This window comes from Spea bombifrons, chromosome 8 (genome assembly GCF_027358695.1).
Source record: "Spea bombifrons isolate aSpeBom1 chromosome 8, aSpeBom1.2.pri, whole genome shotgun sequence".
Classification (NCBI taxonomy): Eukaryota; Metazoa; Chordata; class Amphibia; order Anura; family Pelobatidae; genus Spea; species Spea bombifrons.
This window is the reverse complement of record NC_071094.1, coordinates 31,098,393-31,125,640: the sequence shown is the minus strand read 5'-3', so window position 1 is coordinate 31,125,640 and position 27,248 is coordinate 31,098,393. Positions and strand designations below refer to the sequence as shown.

Below are 27,248 nucleotides of genomic sequence, written 5' to 3'. Positions count from 1 at the left end.
GATTTAGAAGAAGATGAGGGATACATATTGAGAAGAGAGAGAGATAGAAAAGAGAGAATAGTTGGGGGAGATAGAGAAGAGATAAAATGGATGGCAGAGAGACAAGTAAGAGAGAAAAGGGAGAAACAGAAGAAGGAGAAAAGAGGGGATGAAGAAGGGGGAGAAAAAGGGGAGAAACAGCGATTTTTGGCCCTATCATTTCAATGGCTGTCACATACGCTAGTAACAACATAATAAACAATACTTAAAAGACTTGCTATAAATACTTATAATAAGTGAACACTATTTTACAAAAATTACACAAGGCACTGCGTCTTAAACCCTTATGACAATCAATTGATATGACTCTGCCAGGATGTATATGTTCCGCTAACTTAAATTGAGATGCAATTAATCCAAGTATAGCAAGAAAATATTGATATAAAGGGTAAACAAAGGAAGCATTTACATACAGCCCTTTGTGCCTTCTATGCATCTTGCCTCTCTCTTTATGGGCAATAAAAATAAGATAAAGGAGTCTAGCAATGGCCACAATGTCAGCACCATGGTGTATTATGTGTTAATTTCTCTGTTGGCTTTTTATATCTCTAAGTATTTTTTATGTTCTAGAACTTTAATGTGCAGGTTTGTTTTAGTGATTGTAAAATCAGCCATGTGAGTATGCAAATGTTGATTTGTTAAAAATGGATGCATAAATGCTATGTCTCTATATTTGTTTCTTGACAATTCCATCAATACATAATGGTCCTAAAGATGATGCATAACCAACCTTTAATTGCTTTCGTGTTTGAGCAAAGCTGACATTTTTAGCAATGTAACATCACTCATTTAAATAGCTTGAGGGAAGTAAAATTTGCCTCTAAAATAGCTACTTTTTAATATGCAAGTTAGCTGAAAAAACACATTTTTTCCCATCTCCTAAATATCATATATGCAAAATCATTCCAAGCCAAAACTTAATCTGAAATTACTTTACAGCTCTTTTTATACATGAGCTTTCATCAAAACCGCCTTAAAAATCATCATTCTGTGAAATATGACTTTTTTCTGTTTAAGTAAAGGACTGGTGAAGAGCCTGTGAAGAGGAGCTCATAGCTGGAATACTAAGTGAGATTTACCACGTAATATGAACTCTCAATGACCCCCTCTTGAAATAAGTACTTTGAATCAGCTCTCACTTGTCAGCAATCAAAATTATTTTAAAATTAAACCTGAAAGCCGTTGAAATCATAACTTACCTAGAGAGCTTGATGTGACGGTGGCCAGCGATCACTGGTTAACTAAATACTTTGTCGATAGCTTGGATTTCCATGGGCCGTTCCTTTCCAATAGAAACATTAATATATTGGCATATTTGAGTTTTTCTAACTTTCGATTGTGTGAAAGTCTGTTGGATGTTTGCATTTTTATAGCCTTATCTTTTGAGAGACCTTCATATGAGTGAGAGTGACAGCCCCACATAAATGTCATGCCTACATCATCAAATTGGAACCCACCAGTAGTAGACCATGCACAAATCTACTATGTGGACCCCTTGCTGGCACAACACCTTCCGAGGAATGAAGATGATTTTTGCTTTGTTGCCTTTCGATATTTCTGGAGGAGTACCTACCAGATATGTCTATTTCCTTCCCATGAATGCTACCCTGGGGATCCGTATGGTAGAGCAAGGCCATATAATATAGGGCTACAGCAGGAAGCAGTGGAATAATAAGAAGCAGTCTGGGGGGTAGTTGGACATTAATGCCACTACCCCTTCACAGAGATAAAAAGGGTGCTCTGTGGGCCAGCCGCTCATATCTGGAGCTTCTAGGGCAAATCCTGAGCTTTCCCTTTGTGTTCCCTGGGCAATTGCAACTAACTAAAGTTTTTTCCTCCACCTCTATGAGTCCAACAGGTTATACAGGTATTTATTAACGACATGGTTATGTAACAGTACATAACTATTTACTCATAGGAAAATTGTGTATTGCATCTTGGTTGACTTGTATGTATCTTTAAAAATGATTTTGTATTTAGTCCCTGTATTGAAAAAGAAAGGAATCATTAATTATATTTTTCCTGACTCACTGGAGAAGTCATTTCAAAGTCAGCCCCCCTACAAACGGAGATAATTCATGATAAATAAATGTGATTTATTTTATGTTCATATTGTTCACTTTCCCGATTAATTCATACATATGAATTCCAACTATGATTTCTATTTCATACAAACAATTATTTATGTTTACTATCCATAATTTGACTTTTTCTGTCAGTCATATTCAGATTGAAAGCTCTATTTTTCCAAGTGGCAGATACAAAAATCTCTTGAGCAAACTGCAATAGTTTGAATTATATAGCATAAATCTTCCTCGGCTCTGACACCGGTGTAAATAAATATGGCTGGCTTTGTGTTGGGCTCTGTCTAAATATGTTGATTTATTGTGGCAATAGCATGCAGCATATGAACTTTATATATTTCTGTTTGTTTGAAGAATCCTTCACCATCATGAGCTACATAACTAAAATCCTTAAATGCTGTTTCTGTTCAGAAGAGTATACAGTATGGTTTTTAGGTTACTTTCAAGAATATAAGAGAAGATGTTGACTGGTAAGTAGTGTCACCCAAGGTACGGATCCGAAATGGGGAGCTGGTCTCCCTATGAAAGGTCCAGTGTTCACCTAGACTACTGCAGTCCCCGGTGGTTAAGCCTCAAGGTACAAGACGGCTGTGAACCAGCTATCCCTATCTACTGAGTGAAATCACTTGATGGCACATCAACAATATCGCAGACAGGAGGTAGCAACCAGAGCAGGACTCCAGACAGAGCAGTAAAGCTCAGGAGAGTTCTATAGACGGGCTAAGAACCGGTACATGGATCTGGTAGAGTGCAAAAAGGGTAGGCCGAGGTCGGGCCTACTTTGCATGCGTGCTACTTGGATCTATGCGGCAGTCACCTGCGACCACCATAGGAGAAGAGGACAAGGTAAGAACGGTGCATGGCAGGGACATCAAGACCATACACCCGGGTTACCTGCTGCTAGTACTTGAGCAGGCAAGCAGGACTGGATCTGTGGGGGCCGGTGCGACAAATAGTTAATTACTATTGACGTTACCATTGCTCTAAAAAAATAACATGCAGCCATTTTTAGGCCATGCAAATTGTGAGCCAGCCTTATTTTCCAGAAAATATAAAATATAAATAAAGCAAAGGGTTTTTTTGCAGGAGATTTGTGATGTTTTTTTCTTGCAAGCAATTAGGTAAGATCAACTTACAGGTGGACAATAGACATTAATTAGAGTCAAAATTAGAAGCTTGACCATAAGAGATCACACTGTCATTTTTTTCTATAATATAACAAATTTGGACCTTTTTTGATTGTTTACATACTTAACTTTGAATTTTATAACGTATAGTGTTTACATTTGCAAGATTCGATACTCTTTTTTTTATACTAAATAGATAGAGAATTCTAGATAAGTGTATTAAGAGACAAAATATGAATGACATTGCAACTAAAATGTGATGCAGATACGCAGTTTGGAACAATGTTAACCCAAACACATTATGATGCCTTGAAAATTAACATAAAGAAAATTGCTTGCAGTGATGCTCCTTGACACTCAGTTTCTGTGTCAACAGCTGCATTTCCTCGAAAAGCTTAAATCGGCTCTGGCAGATCCATTGTGAAATTGGATATTTAGCGCCTGTTGTGTCGATAAAAGGTCAGGTTTACTTCTCTGCTCGGTGAGCTCAATTTGACACTTGATGTCTTTTGAGTGCCAGTCAGCATAGACGCGTATATATGTGTGTATTTACAATTGCTGATTTTTATACAGTACATGTTCTTATGGATGTCTTGATTTTAAATTTGTTCTTTACTCGGTTTAAACATATTTGATGATCCATTTATACATTTTCATGAATCTATTTCTTTTTAAGTGTTGTATGTACTTTGAAACTCTCAAGGTTTTTCCCTGAATCTCCAATCTTAGAACCTCAGGTTAAAAACCAAACAAACTAGGGAGCGGGGTCCTGACATTAGTGGGACCACCCGCCAACATTAGTGGGAATGTCCCGCGACATCAGTGGGACCACCCACTGATGTCAGCAAGCAGTCCTGGGCGCATCTTGCTAGGGGGGGCTATGGGTAGCGGATAAGGCATCTGTAAGGCATCTAGCTGGGGGTGTGGAAAGGGGCAAATGCATAGGGGATTTATACCTTTGCTAAATGGACAGCAAAAAAATTTAAAGGGACCACACAGCTATCACATAGCATATAATGGATAGAGTAATCCCTTTAAGTTGCTTTTCCCCTTACACTTGTATAACTAAATGCAGCATTCCAACATCCATAGTACTACTAGATGTCCCAAATCTTCCCCAAAATTATTCTATCATCATGTACAGTTTGTGTCTATATTTTTTACAAGAAACACATATTTGTCATATGACACAAAAGCAGGCACTGGTGGGTTTTAGTAATAATAAAAAGGGCTTTCTAAATGTCCCTGTGTTGTTTTAATGTGCTTAAACCTTCAACCAAAACAATAAAATGACCAATTTGACAAATGTATACTGAACAGCACCTTAAAACACTAGAGGGTTATATTAGGATAAGCTAGCAACACATCCAGTCACACGATCTAGGAAGACATGAGACTCTAATAAGCTGATGTTGGAATGTTCTGAAACATCTTTGCCAACAATCTCCAGCGATCAAGCTTTTATGGACATCTGCCCAACCTTTACCATTGCACAGTAAATTTATGATTGGCTGGCCCGAACTGCCGTTTTCAAGTCACCAGTAAATAAATGTGATTCAGAGTACCAATGTTTTTCCAGCCAGTCCGTGGAGTTCCATGTCTAAGTTTATTCACCCTTGGCAGAACTCACTGTATTGTAATTAAGTGGGGAGGATGCTTTGTCAAGGATTGATTCAGAGTACTGGAATTACTTTGTGTGATTATTTGAGTAACCGTCAGACATTACAGCTGATGAAATAAACTGGCAATGTATCAGTGCTTTCTTTTTGAGATGTGAAATTTACCCTGTACTATTGATTGTTTGCACAGTTACATCAATTGTAAATCAATGGCACAGGAGGCCAGTTGTCCTTTGAGTTTGTCAGCACAGTGATTACTGTTTTAGTGTAAGAGTCATTGTTTCACTAAAGTTTTTGATAAATCTGTTTTCTATTTGGCTGGAAATAATTTTTTATATACAATTTTAATTTTCTTGAACTTTATTTAAAGCTAAATAAATTGTGAAAGTAAAGATATGTCTGTATTAAATTGAGCATAAATGGAAATTAAATATTTTTGTGATATTTTGTGCGGGAGAGTCCTTATACTGTACTGCCAATGTCAGGGAGCGGGTTTAATGGGCCAGGGAGATCAAAGCTCCTTACTTACCATGACTACTTACATACCAATTGGAACTTGCATTGCACATACACACACACACATATATATATATATATATATATATATATATATATATATATATATATATATATCAATCAGAAGATTGGTTGATTAAAAATTGAAAGGCTCAATTTTCTTTAACTATTTTTATGCATTTCACTTTTCTGTTATGTGATTTAATATATGGATTAGTGACTTGAGTGCATGTCTATAATATCAAAGGCCTTCTCCTCCTTCTTCACATAGATGAGAGACAGAGACAAAAGGGCCACAATAAGCCCCAGGTAGTGGTGGGAAGGAGAAGGACCATGGGTGGATTCCGATGGGGAGTTGGTGGAGAAAAGCCTACTGTCCAGAGATTGAAAAACTGCCCTAGTTTAAAAACGCTATAGAATCATTAACTGCTGCATCCACTCAGTGCCGCATTTACCTTTTGGCCCTGCCCTAGGCCTACACCATAATGATGTCATATCCCAGTGCAGGTGTTACTGGAAGCCTGATCGTCCAAGAAGGTGATTGGCTCCCTGTTAGGCAGAACAGGTGCTGTCGCACCCCTCGACCTGACACCTTAATCCAGAATATACCACTGCATCAACTATGACATATTTGGGAGAGCCTCCAGAGAGCATTGGTGAATGCCATGATGTTAGCTGACAACTTTTTGGCAGCCTGGTGAAGAACCACTCCTGGTAAACCAATGGCATACCAAAATACAGTCACAATCATATTAAAAAAAAAAATATATTTTTTTAAAATATTCCCTAGAATATATTCTAGAGTCCTATACCCTAAAAATCGTGTTGCCTATTAGTGCATGGCCACTTATGCAAGAAAAAATGCTAACTGTATTCAATGCAGCGGCACTTTCATTCCAGGACCTGCTGTGGTTAATTTTCTTATATGCCATATTTAATTAATGTTATTTGTAATAACATGATAATTTCTATGTTAACACAGCTCTTTTTTTTCTATCAGTCTCACTACACGCTCCTGGTCTTCATGTTGGGTTTTAGTTAATAAGCAGAACAAGCGATATTAGCATCTGAAATGAATGCTTAGCTCTGTGTTCAGACTGGCTTCTTATATGTATGGGAGTGTAAGCTATGAACTGATTACTTGAAAATGAAATAATAGCTATTCACGTACTTGGCCCTGATGGCAGTTCGCCACTGCATGCATGTGTCTGATTGCAGTATGTGAGTGTAGAGTGGTTCCTTAAAGAAAATCAGTAATCAAACCAGCAGTGGCCTTGAAACTATTATTAAAAGCAGAGTCTAACAACAGATAAGAACCATGCAACCCTTATTCCTGTAATGAAAGTTTGGTCTTGTATTACATCATACCCCCTAACACTTCATGTGTCCATATTGGGCCACCTATGTTGAGGGTGTGACAAGGCAAGGAAGGGCAGGGTCACCTCCAGGAATGGATAGAAGGCATCCACTCGCCTTACCCAAACAGTACAAATATTAGGACTGTCCCTGGGAAACTTGGACTAATGGCCAGTATCTTATATACCTACACCATGCATATTTAAATTCCCTGACTGTATTCTCCTCTGCCCTTTCTACTGACTCTCTAGTTTTAGACCTTGGCGTCTTGTCCCAACAATAATTAATTTCAAAGCGCTACATTCTGAACATTCTTCAGAGGGAGTGGCTTTGTGAAGGGGTGGGTCTAACCACAGGAGGGGCGTGATTGGATGTAGAGGGAGGGTAGCCATGACAAGGTCAGTACTAGACCCCCAAAGAGCATTACATGGGTTGGGAGTAGGAGGGGAATTTGAAGTATTGTTTCACCTGGAGTCTCTGGGTCAAACCTGAAGAGTTCCAGGTATGAAAATATTTAACCCTCATATAACCCTGTCTCCTTTTGCCACAAGCTTGTTGTACTTTACATTCCAAGAGAAAGGAGTAATTTTGCTGTTGATATGTTTTAGGACAATAGACGTAAGCTTTATAAATTAGTGGTGATAATGACAATAATTTATTTGTGACATGTGCCTTCTTCTGGAGTAATTGACTTCACTGTGTTTATGCCTTGTCTAAGGCCATTATAAAGAAGAAAAATGGTGTATGCCCATGTTTTAATTTGATATGCATTTATAGCGCAATTGCTTCCCTGTTTATTTCTGTCATGGCGCATTTTTCAGTCATTATCTTTCTTCTTTCGTATACAGCAAATGCAACCTGACAAGGGGATTATAACATTGATTTAAATGTACCTTGAAAACACATTGTTAACCAAATTACAATCATTGATGCCATTTACATGTGTCTGCTTTCAAAAGATAAATGCGGCCTTTTCATTTACTTCCATAACATCTTTTATAATGTCCCTAAGCGTTTTAATAAAACAAAAAAGGCAATCATAATAGAACAAAATAATTGAATATTGTGATCTAAAACACATCCTTATAAATATTTCTGACAGCAGCCTGCTATTGATGAGTGTATGGCGTAAATTGGGTAAATTTGCAGTTATTATCATTTTTAATAAATAAGTCTTATCTGTGCTTATTGTTTACTACTCCCCACTGATAGCTCCTCTTTCGCTAATAGTGTTTCCCTAGTCTATTTTCTATGGGACCATTTCTATTACAGAGTGATTCAGTTCTGATTTGCACATCAATTACCTATCCTAGCGGAGATTGCCACGCTCCCCTGGCTGACATCAATGGAGCATAACTGCGTAAACGCTTTACTTCACACTGTTTTTTTTTGATAACGAAGACAGATAACTAATCACATGGAGCAACAATATGTAATGATATAGGAAATAAAAAAAATAGCACTTTTTCTTGGATACCTTACATTCTCACTGCTTATCATCTTCGTCCATTCTGTCCCGGAAGGTTTCAAAATTATTTCCTTGATGTGGAATTTATTATGGTTTATGGCTGTATGAAAACAAATGGTCAAATTACTTCGTTAAAGGGGGGGCTACTCATCCAACTTCTCTGCACTTGTTTTGCACCTTGACATCGTTAACGTCTCTGTAACCTGATAAACTCAATTTATTACATACAAGACATTGTTGATATTTTTTAACACCTTCTATTAATGGCACACTCCTCTTCAAGGGACATATCTTTATACATAATTAATTTGATGAGTTTGGTAAAATCAAAAGAACACCATTTTGGGGAGATAAAGAAACATATCAAGGGTACTATTAACATGATTAGATAGATAGATAGATAGATAGATAGATAGATAGATAGATAGATAGATAGATGATAGATAGATAGATAGATAGATAGATAGATAGATAGATGATAGATAGATAGATAGATAGATAGATAGATAGACAGATAGATAGATAGACAGGTGGATAGACATAGAGAAACATTTGTGAATCTCAGATAATGTGTTGATAATAAAACATTCCTAGATAATAACAGAAGCTTTTGTAGACGCTATTTATGAAGAGTATTTATACTGTAGGGCAAACAAGGACATTTTTAAAAATTCTAGTGGTATACAGACATGCGTCACTGTATTTCTCAGTAAAGGGTTTATGTTGTAACATTCCTATGAGCCTAAAATTTGATAATCTTAGGCAGATTATCAACATTGTTTCTCACTAATATGAAATTGAGCCCTAATTGGAAGCTATGGGGTTTTATTTTAAGCGATGTTGAGCTGGTGTTGAGTTTCTCCAACTGTTTTAGGCGTATCAGTCAATGTACAGCTCTTAGATTTTTATCATACAAATATTTATGTATAAACCTATGAGTAGCGTTTGAAAATGAGTCTTTTAAGTATCAATGAATAAATAGTAATTTTCAACAGTGAAACGTCAGGTGCACTTCTTCGTATTAGTTCATTCTCTTAGTCGCATGAATGGACTGGGAATAAGAATTGGCCCTGAGAATGGTCGATTAGTGAAATGCATATGGCCAACTGCTGGATCCCCACGGCTGAACTCATGTATCCAGCTGACAGCCGCATTATGAAGAACTGGATTGGCCCCACGAGCGGCAACAAAATTACGCGGAAACCCAGTCCAGGCCTGTAGACTTTTTATAGAAAAATAAATCTAAGTGTATTATGGTGATTAAAAAAGAAAGCGTTTTATTGGCCCTGGTATGTAATATTCAACCGTTTTAGTCAAGTATAACCTTTCATATATATATAATGTTGGAGTGATTTGCTTTTTTAATACTGGTGGAATTACCGTTTTGATAAAATTGCCTTTAATATAATTAGATGTTAGTAATTTGTTTTGGTGACTCTATTAAGATACTGTAAAGGAGACTGACTGGCACTCTTCAAAGCTGTATCATTAAGAGGAAGATAAAATGTATGCTAATGAAAGTATTAGTAATTAACTGGGTGATATGTGGGAGGTATAAAGCACAAAATTACAGTAACGTATTATTAATTTTTAAATACATCATATAACAGCATAATAAAAATCTCAGTATTTTCTAAAATATACAACTGTTAAACTGCCCAATTACACAGTGCATACCATTTAGTATTTTTTATGTGTGTTAAATCTTTTGTTGTGTAGAATGCTCAATGTAAACGTGGCTGCAGTAGTGTATAGATTGTGTATAGTGTATAAAGATGTGCTCTTGTTGTTCACTTAGCTGTTAAGCACATATTTTTGCAACTCCTAATGCTGGGTTCAAGAAGACCAATGCCACATATCCCAGGGGTTGTATATCAGAACCAAACACAGGGGTGGGCTGGCCCAGGGGGGCAGTTGCTCACGGGCCAGTCCTAATTCTACAGACTGGCCCACTCACATAGGCGGGCTTACCAGGGTACATAGCATGATGTGGCATGACCCGTGGTAGTAGCATAGCAGTATGTGCAAGCTGACTTAAAGAGTAACCCACAAGTGATTGTGTGTGTCACAGTCAGTATGTGTCGATGTGTTAAAGTGTATATGTGTGTTAGTAGTCTGGGTGTAAGTGTGTTAATGTGTATGTTAGTTACGGTGGGAAGGCTGGATGCCAAGGGAGTTATTGTGGTTGATGTCAAGTGGAAGAGTTAGGAATTGTTTGCAAATACTCCTCTGGGAACCTTGGCACATAAGGATGCCAAAGAAATCTGATTATTATTATTATCTTTTATTTATATAGCACCGACAATTTAGACAGCGCTTCTTACAACACATATATTCAAGGGATATGACAAGACGAGAATTGACAGATTAAGACAAACCGATAGATAAGGGGGAGAGAGCCCTGCTCGCAAGCTTACAACTAAGGTAACGACACACTGGACAAAGTGCCTCGACATGAACATCGGCATCCCTAACAAGGCTGGTGGAAGTCATAGGTCCCCATGGGGCATTCAGTCAAACCTTTACTTGCAGATCTCTGGCACTGTGTGTTGGACGAGCCCAGAGTGGGTAAAGACTCACCAGTATGAAGCGACTAACTACAGGGGAAATATTCTTGTTTAATAAAATACAGTTACCGTCCAGGCTTTAAGCAAACATTAAGCCTCATTAACCACAGCTTGCAAGAAAAAAAGAATTTCCTTTGGCAAAACTCTTTCCTGATGCCACAACACGGGCAATGACGTCATGGAGGAGCCTAGCTGCAGGGGATACAATGGATTCTTATTTCCAAGGACACCTAGTAAACGTTGTTATTCACTCATTTTAGTAAGAGAAACCTTTCATACATTATTCACTTATTTGTAATTTTGTGATCTCCATAAGTGTTACTGAATAGACATAACATGCTTTAAACTTGTGTGTTTTCTTCAACTATTATACAGTGTAGCAGAATGAGTCGTCGGTGTATAAACTGCAATAATGTCTCGTGTTGCATATGAGATTTCAGTCGAGATCACTGCACAAAGCTACATAACACTAAAACGTTTCCGGACACACAGATGCCAAGTCATTAAATGTCACATTGTGTTAATTCTCTCTGCTCGGTACAGCTTACAGGTTCAAATACAGGTTTTCTGAATCATAAGAACTTTAATTGAGTAGATAAAGAGGTCCTCGTAATTATAAACTGCAGTAGGTATAACAAGAGGCTAAATACATTGCTGTGGTTTTAATTAGCTAGCGCTTCAAATTAGCAATTGTAGTTTCAGTCAGAAATCAGTGACTTTATACAATGTTAAAGACTCAGCGTTAAGCAGTTCATTCCTCATTATGTCTTGCCACGTAAAGATTTCACTAAACCTTCCTGCCGAGCAAGCCGAGAAATAGTCTTGGATCGTCTACTGGTTATCTTCAGGAGCTGTGGAGTTCTATGGAGATTAAATTTATTATGATCAGAGATAAGAGTATTAACTGTTCTTTGTGGGGGAAAAAAATCTGCTGAGAATCCTGTACCATCAGAAAGCATTTGTATACAAACCAAGTCAGCTAAACAAATTGGCGTCTTCTTGCTATCAAATAAACTGAAATTAAATGCAGCCCAAAACCTATTCAACAAATCAGATATATTGAAGGACAAAAGTGCCCCACGAGGCTTGTCACGTCAATGCAAATATATGTCTTTTTGTACCTTCGGGGATTTAATTATGTCTTCTTTACCTTATAGAAGGAAGACGAGGTAGTTTGAATAGCAAAATGTAGACTCGTATTTCAGTGCATGTCAAAAGAAAAGCGAATGCCATCCATCTGCTTGGCGTGGCCTTCCGTCAGGTTTTCGAAAGTGACATAGGACAAGAGTACTGATGAGCTGTCAGTACTTTAAGGCGAAGGACTTTATATTCATGGGTGAAATTGTCTTGGAAAGTCTGGTTTGTTAAATGTGTAACAATCACGTTTTCTTTTGATTCTCTCTTATTTTATAATTCCCTGTGTATCTGAAAATACTAATTTAGTATGACCTTAACATGGTTAATATACTTAATTAATGTAAATCAAGAGTCAGCCTCAGAAGGAAAATCATTGAGTGGGGTTCAATGCTTCCAAATCATAACATAATGCAATAGGACCATACCAGGAACTCTCATGGCTTTTTATTGTTTCTGAGCGATCCCCGAAAGCGCAGAGATTGCTAAGGTCCTCTCCCTAGATCCTCCAATCAGGAAGAGGAAATAGGTAAAAATACAACTATTTGGGCAGAAGTTCACCTTAGAGCAAAATGTTGGTGCTTTCGGGGACGTCCTCTCCCCTGATTGGATGACTGGTTGAGAGGACTTCACAGAATGGGCCGACATTTTGGTGGAAGTTTGCACCAGGTTATGTCCGCTGAGAAGTGGACGACTATAGAAGAAGGAAGATAAACGATAAAGAAGAGAAAGTGAAAGACAAAAGGTAGAAGAGAGCAGATGAAGAACAAGAATGTGCGGAAGCGGAACTGGTCGGCAGAGTAGCTAGGGGAATGTTTACAACGGAGAGTATGAATGAGAGTGTGAGTGAAAGGGCCCGTGAATTTCGGATGAACATTAAGAGCTTTTTGCCTTGTTTTCGTCCACTTTGCGGGGGGGGGGGTTGGCCTCATTTTCAAGTTTGCCAAAATGCAGTTAATTTGCACAATTCTAATGCATAATTAAATTGGTAAAGCGACATTCAAGAAATTACACTGTTCTACGATGGGCATTGTTGGGGCTTCATAATGCATACAATCAGTTATTTTTGCGACTCTCTTGCCAACTCTCTCTTTAGTGAATAAACTTCTTTGTAATACATTTTTGGAATACCACATGGTGAGTTAATTTACAGGTACGATTAGGAATGAATTACGTTACAACATAATTGGACAAAAATATTTACCAATATAGAATATGCATCATGGTGGATTAAAAAAAATATTCCAGCACATGTTACTTTTAGAATACTGACCTACATTACCCCATTATGCAATTAAAAACATAAACATTTTATGGCAAATTATCTAGAATCTTTTAGGAGGTCCTTCCATGGAGTAAGTCAAGGACACTTGACACAAAGAACTTGAAATCCCCTTGATTCATATGCATGCTCCTCCAGCCCACTTGAAATATCTTGATCCGTCGGCGCTTCCTATGTAGAAATGTGTTTCTTTAAATTCTGTGTTGCAGGAGATAAAAGCAATTCTGTTTATCAATCATTTTGAACAATTGAACTGAAATTGCTTTTTCGTTTGAACATCAATAGACTGGTTGAGTGATTTAGGAAGCGTCTGGTTTTATGCATGGAAATCAGATCCTCCTTGGAGGAAAAAAACAACACAAAATAAACACAATATCTAAAATGTAATTAGATATTTGAGCATATAGCTGCAGATGTGGTGTGTTTTAGTGACCATAGTGACCAGCATTTATTGCAAGTATTGATCTTTTGGGCTACTATCGTATACATTAAGCACTTTTAAAATGGAAATAAGGCAAAACCAGTTTTAAGGTAATAGCATTATTTTTAAAAAATAAGGTTTTATTCATTTATAATTGTTTAACAAGGCACCCTCTATCTTGTATATTTTAATGCTACTTCTACTGATTATTTGCAGCAAAAACAAAAAAAAAAATAGTGGAGCTAGACTGAGAATTATTAAATAAGGCAGACTTTATCCAGGGAGCACAGGTTTTATAACAATAACAAAAAATATTTTTGATCTGCAAAATATTTGATACATCATTGCATTTATTAAATATTTCTGGAGTAAATACTTTAAAAATACTTTAAAAATGTTATGTTTAATAATTTTGTTTTCATTTTTAGTTTATTGTTGCCGTGAACAGCAATTCATGGCACAGGAGAAAGGGCACATAATTATATACATTAACTTCTTAACAAAGAGTATATAACGACAAACATTCTGTGTCTGAGTATACAATACACGTCTGTCCATTTCTATAAGCTGGTTCGTTTTTGTCATTAATTAGTTTTAGTGCTTCTGATAGTATTATAATACCCAGTGAGTATTTAATTATAAGTTACAATAATGTTCATATTTGTTTCTTTTTAGCCATTTTGAGCAAGATCGAAGTGCACTCAAAAGAAAGGAGTGGGAAAGGAGAACCCAAGAAGTACAACAAGATGAAGACCTGTTTGCCACCGGTTTCAATCTTTTTGGAGAGCCCTATAAGGTAAAGGATCATTGTGCACTTTTTAAGTAATTTTTATACTAAAAAGCAATTAATTTTGAATACATTGTCTTCTAAGCAGCTTGCAGAACCATCTAGGACTTTTAACCATTTAGGCTTCAGTGATTGACTTTTGAATAGTGAATTCTTCAAATGGCCACCTTGTCAGTTCTGGGATTCTAATGGTGAAATGGTGAGATGAGTCCCAGTTTTTGTTGCTGGGTTCTGGTACTATAACGCCAGTATGCTCAATATTTTGCATTATTTATAATTTTTTATTATTTCTGCCAACAACCTACTTTATTGACAACCTGGGTTTTTCCTCTATTATTGTAAGGTATATTCTACGTAACAGTTGTAGATGGGTAGCTTTGACATTTTTATAAATGTCATTTAAATAAGTATAATAGAATCTGAACAGAAGTAGCATTTTATTCCTTAAAACTAACACATGCCCACAAATATTAAGAATGTTGTTTTTAGATGGCTTTTTTACAAAAAGTGTGAGTGCTCTTTTCTACAATTTACTTATGAATTGGCTTCATTCAGTTTGCTTTCTAATTGCTGTTTCCGCATAGCGGACAGGTTGAGAGACCTGTGTCCGGTGATATGGTGTTTTCTCTCCTTTGATGTTTGGACCATAGTTAGTTTTTACAGTATGGGAGAGCATTTTGGTGGCTATGATTTTTTGGTCGATATACAGTAATTGACTCCTGAGTTTAAAGACTTTTAACATTGGATTTTCGCAATTGATGATATATATTTTTTTTACACTGGACTGATGAAATCATGCAAGAAAATATGTGAAAAAACCCCTTTACTGGTTACTTTTTTATTTGCTTTTCCCTTTGTCAGATTCTTGCTTGCATAATAAAATGATTCAGTGAATAGTATTTGATTGATAAAACATATTGTTATAATCTTTGGAATGTTGATGCTTTAATACTATCCATCTCCTGCAATATATATGTTTTTCTATCATTTTGAACATTACTGTTAAAGGTATGAAACTATTTTCAAGCATCAATGTATAGGTGGTGGTAAGCCCTACCTTTTCAAGCGTTTGAGACGGTGATATTTTATATAATTTCAACTCATGAAGTCATATAGATTACTTTTATGTGTTACTAGTTATGTATGTTTTATTACCTTTGTATCAAACCATATAAAGGAAGATATGCATATATTTAACAGTAGTAAAAATATTACATTTATCATGAATGATGGAAATACAGTATAAAATACAGGTATAGCAGCATCATGGACGTCTTCTTCATTAGAAAGACATGATGGAAATACAGTATATTGGGTATAGCAGCATCAAGTAAAGTGTGGACTTCTTCTTGTGAGGTCTACCATTAGAAAGACATCACATCTCCAGAGGTTCAATGCACATAGGATTGACCAAGGTCTACCAAGAATTGACAATATAACGATGTTAGTTCATTGGTAACAATAGCTCATAAAATATAATAGAATGTGCATCGATACTGCTGCCTTTTAAGTCTTATTTTGTTAAATATGTAGTTATCTAGATAGGTAGGATCATCGATATAGTGGGGTAAACAAAATCATGCTGGAACATTTGAAGCCTTTTTTTTACATGCACAATTTGGAGCCTTATCAGTCATTAATGTTTCTTGGATACTTTCAGCCAATATGTAATGGCCTACTATGTTTATTATTGCCCTGCCTGTATTGTCACCTGTTATTATTGGGTTACTACCAGTATCATCCTTACACCACTACCATACTGCAACGCCAGCAACCTATGTGTTATGGCAAACTATAACGTACATTTGGTATACAATTTAAGCAGTGTGTAAGGAGATTAACGAAACCATTTTGAAAAATCACAGCAGAATGATCTAAACCATTGTTTTAAAATTAATAACTTTGCTGTTTTACTCATCGTTTGGCTCAGTCTGCTTTGTGATAATGAGTTAAACTGTGTGTGTGTAAGGAAGTGGAACAAATATGCAAGTGTTTAAAACGCGCATCATAATTCCGCTTGCTGTGCCCTGAGCACAATAGAATCTCCTTGTTTCCACTGTGGAGGCTGGGAGTAAAAAAGCCTAAGTTTGGCTGTTTCCCAAATGGTACATTGTGCAACGCTGTTGAAGGAGACAGCTTATAAACAAAGAGCTTATTCTTGGCTTAGCTAAATGTAATTTCTGACACTAAAAATCACAGAGTTAGAGATTGTTAGTAAGTAAAAGTGATTTTGATTTCTGTTATCTAGAATGTAAGCTACAAATATGTGTGGCTTTTTCCATGCTTTTTAAATCCACCAGGATTATATAATTACATCAAAACGCATTTCTAATTATAACCTAAACATTACTTCTTTGAAAACATAGCCATTTGTGTTTATATTTTATTGATTAAAGTATAATAAAGAAGCTTAAAAAATGGAGTATGACACAATAAATTCCATAGTGATGTTTTTTTTTCATTTATATTTATCGGCATTGTTAAGAAGATTTCAATAGCAGCAGTACTGGAGGAACGAACTATAGGTGTAAATTATCCTAAACCTATGTGAAAGGCACGGTAGCTTGGCTCCAACACCACTCATGCTTTAGAAATTAAAAAACAAAGGATTATCCCCTTACTTGTCTGTATTCTTTAGGGAACCCTACCTTTGAGATTTAAAACCTACCTTGAAGTGAAGTTTGCAGGACCAGTCAAATACAAGAGGTAAATATTTCCCAAAACATAAACAATAAGGCTTAGTCTACTAGTCTATGGTGCATCCAAATACAATAAGCTCTTTTTCCAGTGGTAAAACCCAAATTTAAAATTGATTATTAGAGGGAAGAAAATCAAACATGATTTATTGATCGTTCTTGCTATGTAGTTTAAGTGATTTCATAAATTCAGATTCATTTGTATCAATTAATCTACTTTTATTTTGTTGTAACACAGAATGGTATATGATCTTTTTGTTTTTTTTGGTTACGCAGACAAACAGAGGAGATGCACTTGCAAACCGTGTTCAGAACACATTGGGAAACTATGATGAAATGAAGGACCTGCTAACCAACCACTCCAATCAAAGTCATCTTGTAGGAATTCCAAAGAATTCAGTTCCCCAAACGCCAGTTGAGAAAAATGAACAGAATTTTTTTCCAGAGCAAAGAAACCGTGTGGCTCAGTGCCACCAAAGTAGTAGCCATCCAGCATCCAACATGCCACCACCATCAACAATAGCATCAAATTCTAGTTTGATGCACAATCACGAAGCTACAAGAAAAACAAGAATGGACTGGCCACAAGGAGGTCATACCTCCACCTGTACACAAGCAAACCCATCAAGCAGTCTACCAACCAGATCAAAACATAATTCTTCACATGACTTATCTCAAATTAGATATGAAGATCTATACAACTGCCAAAATGACCAACATAAATTAGGTATTATTGATGAACCAGTGCCCACTACGTCATCTTCAAACACAAGAAGACACAATCACTCCAAGTCAGTAAGTGCAGAACAATCCTATAAGGAAAGTTTGCATTCAAAGTCACCCATCGAATTAGAATTTTCAATTCATGGTTCAGTGTCTCCCCTCCCTTCTACGTCATTGCTACTGGCAAACAATGGACTTGCATCTCAAAATTTTCCTCCTGGAATTCACAGTAAAACCAGCACAATACAACAAAAACCCACTGCTTATGTAAGGCCAATGGATGGCCAGGACCAAATATCAAATGACTCACCTGAACTAAAGCCACCAACAGAAACCGAGGATGGCTTTAACAACCAGCAATTTGGAATAATGCTTGAGGCAAAAGTTAACGTACCGGTTGCTAAAAACAAACTTCCAAAACTTACACTTCCCCAAGCAAATGAAGTAAGTTTATTTTATTGATTGACCTGATTTCAGAATTCCTGTGTATTATGATTACATTTGTTTTTCTACACTACTTGTAAGTATTCTATAGTAAACACTGTCAATGACTCGAGGCTCTTAAATTCAGAAAGCATACATGTAGCACAGCCTGGAGACATTTTAAGTAGTTTCTGCAAGAGTCTCAAAATGTTTGTTCTTTGTTTTGAATTTTTTTGTTTTGCCAAAATAATAATTTCTACTTAAAAAAACCATAAATATTAATTCCCCTTTTCTGCTGGGACAACTGTTTTTTAGCAGTAGAGAGAAATATATATATTTTTAAATATTATACAATAATTTAGCTTATAAATACACCTGATTTGGGTACTTCACTTGAATTTACAATTGCTGTAACCACTAGAAATAAATCAGCGTAAGGAAATGTTTTTATGAAACGTAATCCAAAACTATAGTACTCCTTGTTAATACCCCCTGTTATAGGAGAGTTGCGGGGATGTTCTTACTTTGGGCCCAAAGAGCTTAATTTATTGTATTTATGAGCTTGAACAATTTGAAGGAAATGCTAGATGAAAAGTGTAGCTTGGTATAGTGGGTTCAAGAGGAACGCTATTTACAAAAAGTCTACAAAACATGAGGGCAATATAGATATCTAACTTGGCTCAACCGTAAGACCTTGGTGTCCTTCAACTGCAACCAGAAGACTCTCATGTCTGTTAACTGCAACCTCAGCCAAAAGGGTGATTACTAGATGTAACCTATGATAGGTCTCAGTTTTCATGATAACTGTTTAATGTTTCTTATTTTTCCATAATTATCTTTACTGAATTCAGGAAATTTGTTCTGTGAGGATCACAGTTTTTTTTCTTTTGTAGTGACATTGTGTTAATAATGTAGTAATCTGTTTTAAAAAGTCATGAACTTTATAAGTATTTCACTCAGCAGTAAAGACTGAAGTGTTTTGCAATAACTTTTGAAGATAAAAACTGTGATTGTGCTGTTATTTCTGTCAAATATAGAGTAGAAACTATTGCTGCATGGTTTTTGAAGGAGCAGTTGGAATTTTTTGTACTGGATGTACTCTGGTGTAGGACCTTTATGTTTACTGTTTTCCTGCTCCTGCTTTTTTTTTAAGCTACAGTAAGTGTAGAGATTAAAAAATGAAGCCAAACCACTATGCAATTTATCTGGATTTCTCACAAAGCCCACTCCCCTGAAGAGCTGATTTTGTTAGGAGAACAGCGGGAGTCTATTTTTGTCATACTTTCTTCTTATGTGTAGCAAAGTGCGCTACTGGCCCAGCCAAGAATGGACAGATTGCCCTACAATCCCTTTTAACTCACATAGGCCATTACAGATAAAAAATCTCCATATATTGTGGCGTGGACTGGCCATCTGGCACATCAGGCAAATGGCTGCTCCGGCTGGCTATGAGTGGCCGCATACTACAAGTGTAAAAGAGTGGCATGTAGCTGTATGTACCTCATTTAGAAACCACTAGCCTTAGAGTGCTGGGGCTGCTAAGTCATTCCCGGTCCACCCCTGGATATATCAGTCTAATAGCGCCTACAAGGGCAGTCTAGAACCAGAATACGAGGGAGTTGCCAAAAAAACCCCGGGGATTTTCAGCCTTTTATGGGGCTCGTCAGGGCAGCTGCTCTTGGTCTGTGAGCTTAAGGCCTGGGTTAAGGTGGAAAGAGACCAGGCAACCGTCTGGTAGGCTTGTGCAGTATGGCGCCATGTACTTGACTTGACTGCCTCTCATATGGCGGGTCTTGTAGTTTATTGTGTGTCGGCTCCAGGCTCCAATAGCATGAGAGTGTACCATGCAGCCACGTGTATTTATTAGGTGTCAGCAAGCATATCATTTATTGGCTGTTGGCCTTAAACTGCCAGGGCAATTCTAATCTCCAGTCCAGACATGGGTATTTGTGTCCAAAAGAGTAGCTGTTCCTTCAAAATAGGGGCAACTTGGGAGTATGTGCTGGCTTGCTTTGTCTTATTATTAAAGGCAGATTGCAGGGAAGCATATGTAATTATCTGACTGATGGGTGTTTAGAGAAAACGGTTTGAGAACCACATTATATGTAAACTGGAAGCAGTAATGTTTGTATCACAGATTCCCCCCAAAAAGCCTTTGAAAATGTGTTGCAATGTCATATTAACTTCTCCAGTGCATCTAAATTTTAAATAAGTATTATTTTCTCCTGCCATCGTGCACTAAACAGCAGTTTTAATGCAGACTCTATTCACAGAGATCGTTCTGATCTTAGGAAACAAATCAATTTTTTCTTTTGTCATCACTACTTAAGACTTCAAATAGACATGAAATGCGGAGAACTTCCAATTCGCATCATTCTTTATATTTGATAGCTCTAATATCCAGCTAAATGATGAGCTTTGTTATATGTGTTTCAAATCACCCAGCTATTACCACACTATTGATCTGCGTAGTAGTTTTTAAGGATAAAGGGACAGACAGTCCTAATTCTCTATTAACCATCTTTAAAATTGACAGGAAGATGGCTATATTGATTTAGCCCAGTCAGTAAATGAGAATGGCTCATCCACTGACATATTTATTTTAATAGGTGAAGAAATAACTCTTTAACACCCAAAAAGAAATTAATTTATCTGTACCTCCAATTTTACAGTCAAATTCTGAGCTGTCCCGAAGCCAGGGGAGGGCTGGCACCTTCTGCCAAGTGGCTCCATCACCCCGCCCCCCAACATATGCACTAGCACACATATGTACACACACCTACATACTCACACTAAAACACGTACAGGTGCTTACACAAAGTTACACTAAAATAAACGTACTCATACTTGCTGACACACACACGCTCATGCTAACACACACTCCCTCACACTGCTTACACATACACATTCATGCTCACACATACGCATTCATGTTAACACACATACACTTCCATTCTAACACACAACACTTACACACATCCATGCTAACACACAAACATACATACACATCCATGCCAACACACAAACATACATACACATCCATGCTAGCACACAGTACACATGCTTACACATACTTACCCTAACATAAAATTACTCATACTTGCTGACACATACATACTCATGCTAACACACACTCCCTCACACCACTGTTACATAAACATTCATGCTCACACATACCAATTCGACCTAACACACAAACACTTACACATACCCATCCATGTTAAAACAAACCCTTACACATAAACATCTATACCAACACACAAACACTTACACATACCCAGCCATGTTAAAACAAACCCTTACACATAAACATCTATACCAACACACAAACACTTACAGATACACATCCATGCTAACACACAACCACTTATACATACACATCCAGGTCGGACCAGCCTTTTGTGAACAATTTCCCCCCTGCACCTTGGGTCATCCCTCCCCTTACCGAAGCCAGGACAATTACAATTAATTTTTTGTGTTTGTGAAAGTAGTGCTATGGAACATCTTTAGGTTTTGGCCAAGTTCAAGCAGCTTGCCACAGTTTATTGGTAGGGTGCAAGCCAGAGGTGGAACCATTATAGCTTGTGACATCCCCTTGGTCCTTGGTGTACGTAAAAAGAATTATCTCCAGGATGGAGGTCAGGATACAATTTCTTCTTTGTCATTTGTCTCTACAGAAAGTTTTGCTTTTTTTATTGAATGGGCAGAAACCTACGGTATGAACACTGTGTGTTATGTTCTTCATGAACTGCTACCAAATATACAGATAAAGAGGAAGCATTTTAATTTTATCACTATCAATAAATAGAAAAAAATCAGAATGAATAGTAGGTTTGTGCATTTAGTTAACATTATAATATTTTGCTTTTTACATTGCAACCTAACCTGGACCTATGTCAGTTCCCCCTTGCTAGAAAACTATAGCATAATATAATTTCACGGCTTTGTATAACATTTTTACATAGAAATCAATGAGTTGAATGTGCACTCATAAATATTTCTCTGTAAATTTTGCAAGCAAGATGCAAGTTTACTACTGTTTACAGCCAAGATTGATAAAAAAAATATCTAAACTACATCAATTTGGGGAAAAACATAGCTTTAATGATGTTGGTACTGATAATAATTGATGTTTTTTGTTGACCTAAAGCTATTTTGAAATATGTTGGGCTGTTCTAAAAGTTGAAAAGAATACCTTTATGATTGCATTCCCTATCATTTGTCAATTCTCTTTGTGCAATTGCAGTGAGGTCTATTCACTAAAGAGAATAATTTGCAGGAGGGTTGTAGTTTTTACCATTATAGCTTCATTTATGAAGGGCCAACACTGGCAATTTTCGCTAGTATGAAGGGCTGAGCTGGCCCTATATAATGCATTATTCAATGGGTGAGGAGACCTCATAGAAACCAGGGCCAGCCAAGCTCTCCCTGCAACAGAAGAAGCCCTCCATAATGTATAGTGAAGCCAAGGTGCTCTTCTGAAGACTCTCGTGAACATATACTCTTGTGAACAAATGTGTTTTACGAAACTTACAATTTAAATGTATCAAATTCTTAAGTACGCAAATAAATTAAGATATTAAAAGGATTTTTGACATTTAGGCAAAGTTTATGGAATGCGTGGTAAAACAATGGATTGTATCTGTCCTGACTGTCCCACAATTAAAACATATGTTTTAGCAAATGTAACATATATCTCTTTTTGTAATATAATCTGTGTGGTATGGTTTAAGCAGAGCCGTGTCAGGCAGGCTGCAAAGCCCCATGGAAATCCTTGCTTTACATGGCCAGACTGGAAATCCCTTATGCAAAGTAAAAGATTTGGTTCTCATGTCATTGCACGAAAGTGTTTTCTCCGCGAGCACAAGGTTAAAAGCGTATTACCTGCCAAAAGTTTAGTCTAGGGGGATGTTTCAAGATTGAATATTTAGGTCATCTCTCATTGTTGACTCGTGCGTAAATGCGTAATATAAGCTATACAGTGCCAGTATAGTTGTATAGGCTGTCTATAGCATAATGACACCAACCTCAGAACCAAGGTAAGTGACTATACCATTGTCCTTATAGAACAATACAATGGAACTGATTATTCTGCCCTGAGGAAACCCAGTTTGTTTAAGCTATTGAGATAGTGTTCCAAAACGTATTAGTTATTAATAATTTTAATATTTTAATAGAATGTAAATTAACATGCATAGGTATTATGTAGAAATGGCCAATAATGTAATTTTAATGTTAATTGCTCAATTTTTTTTTTATCACAATTGTTCTTTCTCCAAAACCGAGGGGCTCTTTTTTGGTACGGTTGGAACTGATTAAGATTTGAGGTATTGTAGATGACTTTAATAAACTGGTAAGAGTTGTAGACTAAATAAGTCATTTCTAACCACTCAAATATTTGGTTTGAACAAATTTATGGCCATATTTCATCTTTTCATATACGCACCACACATTTTTCTAATGAAAGGAGGTTTAGGGGGGCCAAAGAAGGGCCATCTCTCCTTAGAAAAAATCTTTGTGAATTATTTTTTATTTAAAGTAAGATATATGTGTGGTTATAACACTCTTTTGCTTTTCAAATAACACAAAGTATCCTAACATCCATTTATTCATCATTCGTAGCAGGAAGAGAACTAGTGTGTGATGAAAGTGTAGTTTTAGAACACCCTCATAAAGCAAATTTTGCCCTTTACATACGCTGCAGCACTGGATAGGGCTTTCCAATTCTATTAATCAAATAATTTAGGTTAAAACATTTCTCCGTTTGTTAATTAAAATGTTTTAGAACATTAATACACGTATTGACTTGGGAATAAATTAACAGAGAGGCATTGCATCAGTTTTATGGGATGTAATGCCGATGTAATTTTTCATGTCTTAGGCGAGTAGAGGAAATTTGTGTGAAATTAAGAAAAGCTTTTCGTTACGGGAAATCTAGTAGGAATAATATGTAATTTTCTTTAATGTTTTAAGGGCCAAAATCATGGTTATGACATCACGTGATTGTCTTAATTAAAATCCTCTATCATTTAGTGCCTTGAAATGGGCTATTTCTATTTTAATAGTTTGTACTAGTGTTTGAATCAGTTGAAAGCATTTTACTTGGGTTATTCCTAATATTTCTTCTGGTTTTTTTAAAAAAATATTATTATGTGAGTGACCAGTGTTCTAGAATGTGGTCCTCTGCTTAGTAGGACTAGGTTTAAACCACAACAGGGTTAGACATTGCTGAAATGAGATGTATGGCTTAGCCAGGAGAGAGCGGATTGACCTATACAGACATGGCCTTCCCCTCATGCTGTAATCTATCTGTATGGAGACCCATCTGTATCTCACAACATTTCCATGAGCTGTATTAGGACCTGGTTTGGCCCTGCTTAGGCCCAGACTGGCCATCAGGTAAACCATGCAAATGCCCAATGTCATCTCTCTGCGTGTGGCTCTGCTTATCTGGAAGTACTAGGACCTTAGTCTGGCCCTGGGCGGCTTTGTTTTGCTTTTTTCCTAGTTTGCCCACCATTTCTGACTTTTCATGTTGTCATATGTACTATGTAACAGTAGATCGTGAGAAGGGAAACCTAAGGATAGTGAGAAGATAATATGACTGGTGCTCTGTCACAAATGAACAGGCAATTGCACTCATAATAACTTGAAAAAGACCTCATTGTGAGGTCGAAACTTTGTGTTTTTTCTTCCTCTAATAAACCTGCCTGACGCTGGCGTGCCTGGAGCCTTATTTATCTTTTTGATTTACTGGGGAGCTGGCCCTTCCTGGCACAGTTAAGCACCTGAGTTCCTTTGGAGTGTGCAGATTCCTTATTCTGGTTATTCATGATAATGTTGTGGCAACTATCCATGTCCACAACTGCTCACCATGGATGAACAGCCACCAAAAGTGAATTAGCAGTAAGGAGAGCCGTTGAGTACTATGAGGTCTCTTAATATTGATGACTTTATTTTATGATCCAGCATAGAGGACTGATATTTATTTGTGCTAAGTGAGAACGCTGCTTCCTCAGGTGTGCTCGAAATAAATGAATGACTGTAATTTATATACGTAAACCAGTGACAACATGTTGTTGTCGCATTGCTAGGGGGTCATTGGTTACTAATAAGCCACTTGTGACCACAAGTTTAAAGTACACATACCCACAAAGGCTTGATAAGGCAGTCTACATGGACCATCCAATACATTGTAACAACCTACACCATTCAACAGAAACTGCATTACCTGTGTGTGAATCAGAAAGTACTATTAGCGTTGTCATAGTTGACGCAGGCAGCAAGGGTTTATAACTGATATGTAATTTGTCTGTCCAGGCAATAAACCAAGTCTTAGTGTTAGTGGCGCTTTCTGGTCCAAATGGATTGTAGCCCACTCTTCCTCATACCAAGGGGCCAGACGGCCTATCTAATCTAAGATTTTTAAATCTGGGGAAATTGTTACCATCTTTAAGAGGGCAATCCTCTTTTATTACATGAGACTGAAAATGCCCTTAGGTAAAAGACAAATACAGCCATAATGTACTAATGCAGTGCTAGTTTGTATAAAATTTAGTTTTTGACTGTTATGTTCTTGGAATCAAGTGTTCACTGTTGCTGAGTTTGCAGTTCTCATCTCCCCAGACCATACTAATATTATGTTTTCTGCAAGCTGACCTTCCTACTCAGCAAAACAATGTGTGGCTAATGATATCCCTAATTAGCGACATGTGTTGGCTGTACTTTTGTCTGAGGCTCTGTAAATTTGTAAAAAAAACAGGCCTGACAATATCCCTCATAGGAAAAAATGTGTTAAACGATAGAACATTAACAAATAATGTATCTAAATCATTACATTAAATAAAGCTATCACCAGCTACCTATGTTATACGATGTAATGCATTACCACCCAATCATATTTAGGTAAGAAATTCTAAATTTTTGACATACGTTTAATATTTTAGTCTTCAGGAAGATAAGTTTTGAATGGGTCGATGATTTATAGCATCCAGTGATTCCAAAGACTGCTTTATAACCACAAATTACTTTGAGTGTCCTAATATAGTGATGACTGTTGGCCATACTTGGGAACTTTTTTAATGAGTTGACCTTGGGGCTTTTGAAAAATGAAACCTTTAGTACCCCAATGTAAATATTGTATCAAGCCAGGCTCTATCACTTTTACCCCTCTTGCATGCATTTGCTTGAAAACAAAAGAGCGATGCCCCCAGTTGCTACGTGCCGTAGGCAGCAGCCTATGTTGGCTATATGGCAAGCCCTATACTATGCATTGCCATGCATTATTAGCACAGCGCATCCATCATTAAGCACTTTCCTGTTTTATTTTTCTGTAATGTGATTTTACATATTTCTTAGTATAGCTTACTTTTAAACGTTTGACATTTTTAATACACATTTTACACACATTGCATGACGCGTCCATGAGACGGACACCTTCAATGAGGGGAAAAATCATGCTAAGGACAGATGGGCCTAACGTACCTTTTAGTACCACCTTGTCAGCCTCCTGTTCTTTGCATTGTTACGAATGAAAATTCTTGGTGGCAGGGTCCACGGGCCGGCAGTTACATTTCCATTTTTAAACCCAGACACAGAGGCGAGATTCTATGAAGCTGCTAAACCTCAAAGGGATTTGAGAAAAACCATTAGCATGTTTAAAAGCTCGTTTTTCACTGACCATAACAAGCCATTCAATGCACTTCCCAAAATGAATATATATCTAATTACTTTCCCTTGTAAGAGAATATTGGAGCTAGATTCTATTTTTTTTTTCTGTTAAGTATTGTACGTGATAAGAATATCGTATTTGACACCTAGGTGGAACCACTTGATTGAAACAGTCAGTTGGACAAAAGGTTACCTATATATTACCTCAAGGATCTTTTCAATGCTGATATCTGCCACCTATGCTGGAAAGCCGTTGTATATGTTCACTGCTAATCAAGCAATGCACATTCAAACTTAGTATTGTATTATTTTGGATACCTTGGTAGGGTAGTACTT

The 27,248-nt window shown here is 36.9% G+C and overlaps 1 protein-coding gene across 2 annotated transcripts in view; it reads left to right on the top strand.

The window, feature by feature from the left end:
- AFF2 (ALF transcription elongation factor 2) overlaps positions 1 to 27,248 on the top strand; it is a 197,575-nt gene that overhangs the window by 51,154 nt on the left and 119,173 nt on the right. For both annotated transcript variants that reach the window (XM_053472897.1, XM_053472896.1), the window contains exons 2-3: positions 14,289 to 14,409; positions 17,373 to 18,263. In XM_053472897.1, coding sequence (XP_053328872.1) covers positions 14,289 to 14,409; positions 17,373 to 18,263 — 1,012 coding nt within the window. The remainder of the gene's footprint in view (positions 1 to 14,288; positions 14,410 to 17,372; positions 18,264 to 27,248) is intronic.